Source organism: Crocodylus siamensis, chromosome 2 (assembly GCF_052110815.1).
Source record: "Crocodylus siamensis isolate JL-2025a chromosome 2, ASM5211081v1, whole genome shotgun sequence".
Taxonomy (NCBI): domain Eukaryota; kingdom Metazoa; phylum Chordata; order Crocodylia; family Crocodylidae; genus Crocodylus; species Crocodylus siamensis.
The window spans coordinates 166,635,567-166,645,481 of NC_143396.1; the positions used below are offsets into that span (position 1 = coordinate 166,635,567).

Below are 9,915 nucleotides of genomic sequence, written 5' to 3' on the forward strand. Positions count from 1 at the left end.
CTCCTACCACTGCCCAGAAAGATGGGCCAAGCCAGGTGAGACTTTCTCTTTGACCCCCGGGACCTACATAGCTCTTCATGACCCAGCGCTCCCTTTACAGTCCTTCTGATGCCCATCACTCCCTGTTTGCAGCTCCCTGCCAGCTCAGCCCTCTCAGTGCCACTCAGTCCAAGACCCTGTTCTTGGCTCCCTCCCACAGCTCTGACAGTACCCTCAGTGCAGACCTGCACCCCCTGCCAGCTGAGGCTTGACATACCCTACAGCTCTGCCAGTGCACATCAATCCTGCCCCATGCCCCCTTCTTTCTCTGCTTCTGGGGTCGAGGCGGGGGCAGTACCCGAGCTCCCAAAATGTTGCATGTGAAAACATCTTCCTGTGATGGGAGCACTGTGGGGCAGCTGCGTGGTTGGAGCCTGGTGGGGGCGGGGGAATATTGCAAGCCATCCCAGCTTCCTCCTCCAGCTCCATATAAGGGGCAGGACCAGCTAGAGCCAACCACCAGAGGCTGCAGAGGATCTGGATGCTCAGCACTGCCAGGCAGGTGAAAGATGGGGGCTCCCTAGAGCATCCTGCATCGTGTGGGGGAGGGGATGACTTGCAATAGCCAGCGCCAGATGCACCAGGGAACAGAGCCTCCCAGGCCATGGGCTGTGGGGCTTTCCCGGGGTGCCCTGGGTCTTTCCTTACCACCCTGTGGCAGGGGGTCGGAGAGGCCAAGGGCGCATGCTGGGCTGCCCCACTCTTCTTTGTGCATGTGAAGTGGGTGCCCAGGTCACCCTTGTGCTCATGTTAGAGAGTAGGTGAATGGTGACCTCCATGGCCACAGGCCAGCCACAGCCCTGGTCTCCAGCCCACCTCTCACTCGTCTCCTCTGGGTGGGGGCCCTGGGGATAGGACCCTTCTGCAGGGGTTGCGGAGGGAGCCAATTGTTGTAGCGGTCATGGGCACTGATCCATGCACAAACCTCTGCCAGCTGCCATCAGCAAGAGCAGGTTTGGTCTGTCCAGATGGGGTAGTTGGGGGGTCAGGCCAGAGCAGCTAGGGGGTGTAGGCCTCAGAGCTGACCCTGCCTCTTATTCCCAGGCCTCTCTCCCCGGGTCTGCCTGAAATGGAGCTGCTCCTGGTTCTGGTGTTTGCCCTGCTGGGAGCTGCCTCAGCTGAAAGATTTTGTAAGTCCTTCTCTACTCGTGTCTGTCCCTAGATGCTCGCCCCACCCCAAGGAAAACCCCTTACTCCCTTTTCCTCAGCACTCACCCACTGCTGCTGTGCCCCGACCCCCATCAGAGTGGAACTGGAGCCCTCTCTCCTCCCCTGCCCTGGTTCTCTTGGGGCCTGAGGCACCTCATGGTGCTGGAAGGGCCAATGATGTATCTTCTTGCCCAGCTGAGGTCCAGCAGCTAGTGGTGCCAGCCAAGCAGGACAGCTGTGTTCCTGGGGAGGAAACAGCACCGGAGACCGGGGACTTGGACCCGCCCTGCCCCCTGGAAACTGAGACCTCCATGGTGACGATGGCAGGGGAGGGGGGCAAGACCTGTCGGTACCTAATAGTGACAAACAGCATGACCTTTGCTCAAGCCCAGGTGAGGAGGCTGGCAGATGGCTCCTCAGGCTGCTGCGAGGGCTAGGGGCTGGTGGATGGAGCACGCGGGAGGCAGATGGTACGTGTGGCTGGTCAGTGTCGGGTGGTGAATGGAGGTGGAAGATGCAGAGTGCTGGGTGTGAGCATGGGACTGGGGGTGTGCTGGGGCAGTCAATGTGAGTGTCTGGGAGGCTAGTGGATAGTGCATACAGATGGGAAGAGGAGTGTGGAAGCAGTAAAAGAGGAACGCAGCGTGCCTGTGGGAGCAGTAGGTGAGGATGTGGGGTTGGACAGTGTGACTAACAGGGCATTGTGTGGGATGTGGGAAGTTGCTGGGTGTGCCTGTGGGAGCTAGGGGTGTGATTGCAAGGTGAGAGGTTTTTCTGTGGGGTGGCAGGTGTGACCATGCGCTTGGCAGGTGTCATATGAAGGCACTGGTGGTTTGGTGACTCGTGGTGCCAGCACAGGACCTCAGTGTCTGCTGTCTTTCTCCTCACAGAATGTATGTGTACGCTGCTACAGGGGCTGCCTGGCCTCCATCCACAATGACAGGATAAACTACTACCTGCTCCATGTGGCCCGTTCTTGTACCAACAGTGGCCAGGTTTGGATTGGAGGCTGGACTGTGTGCTTGGTAAGCCCCCATAGCTCCATCCCCATTGGCTTGGGGCTGTAGCCAGAGCCACCCAGGCTGGTGCCAGATCTGGGCCTGAGGCATTCAGTGCATGCTGGATGGGCAGAAGGTGACTGAATCAATAGCCCCATTCAGAACAAGCCTACGCCCAGGCCTGAGCCAGCTCTGGAGGCTGGGAGTGGAGTGTCACCTTAGGCCCCCTGTATGTAGTCAGCCCAAACACAGGCCATGAGATGAGCTGGGTATGTGCTGTGCAAGAGACTGGTGCCGTTATTATCACATGTGCCCTGCTACGGATTGTCCTCCACCCGGCTTCAGCGTTTCCAGAGCCCCTGCCCTGCCTCATGAAGGTTGGGTTAGATCAGGAGTCGGCAACATTTTTCGGTAGGGTGCCAAAAACCCCTGCAGCCTTGATATGTAAGATGTTGGCGTGCCATGGGTGGGTGGCACGGGAGCCACAAGGGGCCCAATCCTTGCTGTGGTTGGCGCAGCCCCAGTTCCTTCCCTGCCTTCTGCTCCAAGGTGCAGTTGCCAAGCAAAATGCCTTTGCATGCCACACTCTGGCACCCGTGCTGGGGGTTGCCCACCCCTGGGTTAGATCAAGGCCTAAGCAGCAGTGGCAGCTCTGTGGGGCGGTGGCTGGGCACCTGCCATGGTACAGGCATGCCAATATAGCTCAGTGCTGATGTTCTACAGAGAGGACGTTTCGTCAGCCAGTGGCTGGACAGGAGCACCTGGAACTACTCCCACTGGGTCTCCGGAAACCCCCGTCAGGGCTGCACAGCCCTCTGTACCAACAGTGAGGAGCACAGGGATGGGGAAATAGGGGGCCTGGGGCTGGGGACCAGGACTTCTGATACTGAAGAGTGGGGGAGGGGCAGCTGGGGCACTGTGGGGCAGTGGAGTTTTGGGTTAAGCGGATCTAGGGCTTTGGGGAACAGGGGTATCTGGGGCAGGATGATGTGGAGTACCGTGGGGTCTGGGTCATCGGGATCAGGGGCTCTACAGGGAAGAGGGTGTTAACCCGCTGGACCTGGGGCTCTGTTGGGCACTAGGGCCTGGGGCAAGTGGTCCAGAGTTGCTTGGGCCTGGGAGACCAGGTGATGCCAGGAGGGTACTAACCCATCTCCCCTTCTTGCCAGATGGTCAGTGGAGGTCTATTAACTGTTATACTCATTTGCCCTTCCTCTGCGAGTTCTGAGGAAACACCCTTGTCCCTGTGGCTCCTCATCCCTGCCGCTCCACCACCAGGCACTCCCAGCTCCGCGTGGTGTCTCTGCTCTCATCTCCCCCTGTGCCGTGGGTTCTGGCTCTGTCCCATCTCCTGGGTATGGTAACTGCTTGCTGTTCTCCGCAATAAAATACTGCTTCACTCAGCACCTGCAGCCTCATGTTGTTCCTTCTTGCTCTGGGATGGCACAGTAACACTGAGGGCTTGAGTGGGTATTTTTGGGGAGATTGGTTCCCACAGGATCTGTGCCTGGTCAGAAGGGGCTGGAGATGGTTTCATAGTTTCTAGGGTCGGAAGGGACCTGAGCAGATCATCTAGTCTGACCCCCTGCCATGGCAGGAAAGAGTACTGGGGTCAAACGACCCCAGCAAGATGAGACAGATGATCTGTCTCATCCCAGCACTCTGATTCCAGGCAGGGAGCCCCTTCAGGGTCCAGGAGATTTATGCTCCATGGTTGTGAGATGGATCATTCCATGGGGGTCAGGTGGGCCTACTCCACTGGAGGCCCCTGTACCTTGTGTGTGGTGGGGTTTGCATGACTGTTCTCCATTTCATGACTTACCTCTCAGCAAGGCATGTGGGATCCTCAATCTCTGTCCCAAGACACTCTTTCAGACACATAAGCAGAGCCCCTATCCTTCCAAGTGGTTTTCTTTCCATTCCCCTGGAAAGGCCTGTGAACCCCGCTAGTGCCCTGGTGCCAGGGATGAAGTCTGGCACTGGCCAAACAGACTAGCATGTGTGTGAGCAATATAACATGAGTGTGAGTAGGAGACACGCCATGAGGGTCCCCTTCCACACACACCTCATGAATGCCTGTGACAATTGTCATAGTCAGATCTGGAATGCTCTTGGCACAATAGCTTTGAAAACATGACTAGTTCAACAGCTGTTGGAAGAACGAGACCTATGGGCTTCTCCAGGCTGCTGTATACTTACATGCTTTTGCCCTTGCAATTGACCTGGTAGATGAGCACTCTGCACAACTGGTACTGAGAGAAGCTTTGCTTGCTGGTATTACGTCCCCTGAAGAAAATAACTACAGGCAAAAGGAACTACATTAGGTGATACAACTGCTTCTGTTCAGTTGTACTGCTGGTACAGGTATCATCCCCCTACATTTTACCTGTGGCATTGTTAAAGGCTGTGTTTGATATTTGGGCAGTGTACCTGGTAGTTGTGGGTTTATTCCCGACATTGAGAACTCACAAGAAGATGAGTTTTATTGACTGAAAAGCCCCTGTGGCTATGGTGCTGCAGAGGCGGGCAGCATAGGGGTGGGGAGGGTGTCTCCCTGAGTCTCTGAATATATGCTCACGTTTGGTGGCCAGCTGCGCCTCCCAGCCACAAGCACAGACAAAGGGCACGGGAAGGAGTGGTGGAGGGACAAGCCCAGTCAGCTGTCAGAAGGGAAGGGAGTCAGGATGATCCCTTGTCCCAGTGTGGACAAGACCCACTCACCCTAAGAAGAGTGCCCCATGCTGGAAAGCTGGGCAACCCGTATTCCCACCCCTGAAGCTGGTCCATTCTCTCCACACTATCAACCTGCCTGCTGCTAGGAAAGGGGATTGTGGTCTCTTCTAGCACCTTCAACCTGGAGAGAGCATTCCCTGCTGGGGAGCCCAGGCAAGCATTTTATGGTGGCTGAGAGCATCCCAGGAGGTGATGACTGTCTTGTTCTGCACAAAACCAAGCATGCTGTTAAACAAGCAGTGTCTTTGGCTTTCCTAGATTTCTGGGTGTGGGGTTTAAGCCACATTTAAAAAGTTGGTGTTAAGTCCCTAAATTTGAACCTGGCCCTTGTTACTGCAACCCAGTACTTGGCAGAAAGTTTACAGGATGGAGTTTGCCCTTAGCAAGTTTGCAGCTGACACCTAGCTGCGGGGAGTAGTAGATACACTGGAGGGTGGAGCCACAGTTCGGCAAGAGCCTGGCAAGTTGGAGGATTGGACCAAAAAAACATCTTAAGAGGTTCAGTAAGGACAAATGCAAAGTCTAGGAGAGAACAGTCCCGTGCACTGGTACAGGCTGGGTGCTGCCTTTCTGGGCAGCAGATCTGCAGAAAAGTACCTGGGGATTACAGTGGACAGTAAGTTGAACATGAGCCAGCAGCATGCCATTGTTGCCAAGAAGGCTAATGGCATACTGGACTGCATTGGGAGGTATGTTGTCAGCAGGTCAGGGGAAGTGATTATTCCCTTCAATTCAGCCCTGGAAAGGTCACATTGTGAGCACTGTGTCCAGTTTTGAGCTCCCCACTACAGAAAGGACGTAAGCAAAATAGAGCGAATCTAACAGGGGGCCACAAAAATAATTAGGGGGCTGGGGACCATGACTTCTGAGGACAGGCCAAGGGAACTGGGCTTACAAAGTCTGCAGAAGAGAAGACTGAAGTGGGATTGAATAGCAGCCTTCAACTACCTGAGGGTGGTTCCACAGAGGATGGAACCGGACTGTTCTCAGTGGTGGTGGATGAGAGAACAAGCAGCATAGTCTTAAGTTGTGGCAATGGAAGTTTAGGTTACGTATTAGGAAAAACTTTCACACTAGGAGGGTTACCCAGAGACGTTGTGGAATCTCCATCCTTGGAAGTTGCTAAGACCCAGCGAGAGAGAGCCTGGGCTGGAATGATGTAGTTGAGGCTGGTCCTGCTTTGAGCAGGGTGATGGACTAGATGACCTCCTGAGTTCTCTTTCAACCCTCATTTTCTTTGAGTCTATATTTTTTGATTAAATGTATATGCTGCTCTCCCCTAAAGTCTCAAGGCAGCTTACAATAAGAAAGATGGAGAAGGTAAGATATTTCAGGTAAAATAGAACAGAATAGTAGAAACTTCCCAAACAATGTACCCAAAATTAACCCTGCCTGCGAAAAACCTGTCCAAATGAAAGGGTCCTACAGACCTTCCAGAAGATGTCTAGTCTCAGGATCTGGTGGGCCTCAAGGGGGAGAGAGCGCCAATGCTGAGGAATGTCTACGGAGAGCTACCTTGCAGCGCTCCCACAAAGCAGACCTGGCACAGAGGGCACTTTTACACGTGCTCCGGAGGTGTGCTGGGTTGGGGAGGCACTTTAATTAGATGGGCCCTAAAGCCCTTCTTATTAAAGCACCACCTCATCTCCTGTACCAGGGTCCCCGTGCTTGAAAATGGCAGCGGGGGTGCTTGAACTAAAACTTATTCAGGCATGGGGACGTTGATACACAAGACTCAGGAGGCTGCTGGAGCGTGGCAAAGGCTAAGCTCTGGCAGACTTGATTAATTGGGTCTGCTCTGATATGCTGGAATTCCAGTGCATTGGAAGCGCCTCAGCGCTCGTGTGTAGGTGCCCAGAAGTACGTGCAGGGAGTTGCTCCCCACTGACCTCTGGGATCTAGATGGAACATAAAGGAGAAGGTGGTCCCTCAGGTATGTAGGACCCTGGCTATTTGGGGCCTTATCGATCAAAACCACCACCTTGACTTTGGCCATAAAACTATCCGAGCGGTCGCAAAGCTTTGTCTCATGCATGGATGCGCTCTACCTGATGCAAGAAGCCTATGGGCCGATGAGAGGTAACGCGCTGCTCGACCTGGTTCTGGCAACGGGTGACAACCTAATCAGCAACCTAATGATCGCGGGGAAGCTGGGTGACATGTCCACGAGCTGATCACCTTCACCATCTGCCGTAAAGCTGGCAAGTCAGTCAGCAATAGAGAAGTACTCGGCTTCAGGAAAGCTGACTTTGACGAGCTCAGGAGGCTTGTCAGTGAGGCCCTAAAGGGCCAGAACCCAAAAGGGAGGGGAGTTCAGCACAAGTGGTTGATCCTCAAGGGAGCGATCCTTGATGCACAAGCAAAGTCTATTGCGTCTTGGAGGAAAGGCAGGAAGAGGGCACAGCAGCCCCCTGTCACTCCAGGGATATAGCAGACCTCCTGAGGCTAAAAAGAAAGGCCTACAAAGGATGGAGGATGGGATTTAGCTCCAAGGAGGAATGTTCTGCACTGGTCCGGTCCTGCAGGGAGCAAACCAGGAAAGCCAAGGCTGCGACGGAACTCCAGCTAGCTACAAGTATTAAGGACAATAAAAAGTCCTTTTTTAGATATGTGGGGAGTCGGGGGAAAAGCAAAGGCAACATTGGACCCCTGCTGAACCAGCTGGGACAACTGACAACCAACACCCAGGAAAAAGCCAACTTGCTAAATGGGTATTTTGCGTTGGTCTTTCACCAGTCCCACGGGACGCTCCTGCCCACTACGCGACAGGGAGGCCCGGATGAGGGTGATTCCTCACCCTCCATCAATGCTGACCTCGTGAAGGAACACCTTGAGAGGCTGGATACCTTCAAGTCAGACAGCTCTGGCAATCTACACCCCAGGGGACTCAAGGAGCTGGCGAGCATCATAGCCCAGCCCCTGGCACGGATCTTTGAGAACTCCTGGCGCTTTGAAGTGCCCAAAGACTGGAAGGACGCCAACGTGGTGCCTATCTTCAAGAAAGGGAGGAAAGTGCATCTGGCAAACTACAGGCCAATCAGGCTGACCGCTATCCTGGGGAAGGTCTTAGAAAAGATTATGAAAGAGACCATTCTCATCAGACTGGCCAATGGCAACATCCTGAGGGATAGCCAGCACGGGTTTGTTGCAGGTAGGTTTTGCTTGACCAATCTCATTTCCTTTTACAAGCAGGTGACCTATCACTTGGCCAAGGGAGAAGAGATTGATGTCGTATATCTTAACTTTAAAAAGCCTTCGATATGGTATCACCTCTTGGCAAAACTGGCTAACTGCGGCCTTGGCCTCACCACGATCCGGTGGCTGGGGAATTGGCTCCCAGGTAGGACCTAGAGGGTGGTGGTTGATGGAAGTCAATGGTCATGGTGCGCTGTGACCAGTGGAGTCCCTCAAGGCTCTGTCCTAGGGCCTATACTTATCAACATCTTCATTAATGATGTGCACATTGGAGCCAGAAGCAGATTGGCCAAGTTCACAGTCGACACCAAACTTTGGGGTAAAGCGTCCACACCTGAGGACAAGAGGGTGATCCAGGCTGACCTTGACAGGCTCAGCAAATGGGCGGATGAGAACCTGCTGGTGTTTAACACTGAAAAATGCAAGGTTCCCACCTTGGGAAGAAAAACCTGCAGCATGCTTAAAGGCTTGGCAGTGCTACACTGGCTAGCACTATGGATGAAAGGGACTTGGGGGTCATGACTGACCACAAGATGAACATAAGCCTTCAATGCGATGCTGCTGCTAGTAAAATGAGCAAAACGCTGGCTTGCGTCCATAGATGCTTCTCAAGCAAATCCCAGGGCATCATTCTCCCTTTGTACTTGGCCTTGGTGAGGCTGCAGCTACAGTATTGTGTCCAGTTTTGGGCTCCAGAATTGAAAAAGGATGTGGAGAAGCTTGAGAGGGTGCAGAGGAGAGCCACGTGCATGATCAGAGGTCAGGAAAACAGACCTTATCATGAAAGGCTGGAAAACCCGAGGCTCAGGGGTGATCTTGGGGACACCTCTAAGTTTATCAGGGGTGCTCACCAGGATCTGGGGGAAGGACTGTTCACCAGAGAGCCCCAAGGGATGACAAGGTTGAACAGTCAGTAACTGTTGCATGACTGTTTCAGGCTGGACATAAGGAAGAACTTCTTTACTGTCCGAGCCCCCAAGGTTTGGAATAGACTGCAGCCGGAAGTGGTGCAAGCACCTACAGTGAACGCCTCCAAGAGACATCTGGATGTTTATCTTGCTGGGATCCTATGATATCTGCTGACTTCCTGCCCCTGGGGCAGGGAGCTGGACTCAGAGATCTTGCGAGGTCCCTTCCAGCCCCAGTATCTATGAATCTATCAGGACTAGAGCAGACACTGGAGCTCTGTGCTTTGGGTGATCCATCCCTGTCAGAAGATAGGCTGCTGCATTCTCTTCCAGCTGCAGCTTCTGAATGGTCATCACGCGCAACTCCACCCAGAGTTCATTATAGTAGTGTAGCCTTCAGGTTATGAAGCCATGGATGATGGTGGCCAGAACCAAACCAAAATACAAAGGTCACTGCCTTTTCATCAGACGGAGTGCGTTAAAAATTCTCCAGGCCACTGCTGCCACCTGAAGATCCAAGTGCAGCAGCGGATCCAGGAAAATCCAAGGCTGTGAATTTGAGTTATAAGGGGAGGCTGAACATCAATAATCCCAGTCCTCAATCTCCCAATCCTCAATACCCCCAGTCATAAGGAGGGCCAGCCACTCTTACCACATGTCTGTGGGGGCTCAGAAATATCTCTGCGAAGTGGGTTGGTGACTGTGTCCCAGGCTGCTAGGCTGAGGTTACATTATTTAAGTCACTTCCACTACTTATGGGCAAATATTCAATCTTGCCCATTAAATCCAAAGGAGCCATGGTCAAATTACCCCAGCTCTGGGTCTAACCTACTGTCTCCAGGTCACCGTTGCCTCTGTACTGCCAGGTGGGGGCTAGAGACCTGATGCTGCCC

General features: G+C 53.7%; 1 protein-coding gene across 1 annotated transcript; it reads left to right on the top strand.

Moving 5' to 3' along the window:
- The first annotated feature begins 1,085 nt into the window (after positions 1–1,085).
- LOC149871099 (bone marrow proteoglycan-like) lies at positions 1,086–3,414 on the top strand. The gene is made up of 5 exons (XM_090034554.1): positions 1,086–1,169; positions 1,384–1,580; positions 2,079–2,213; positions 2,910–3,012; positions 3,356–3,414. Exons 1-5 carry the CDS (start codon positions 1,109–1,111, stop codon positions 3,412–3,414), a joined length of 555 nt encoding a protein of 184 aa, XP_089890680.1. The 5' UTR covers positions 1,086–1,108.
- Positions 3,415–9,915: the final 6,501 nt, after the last annotated feature.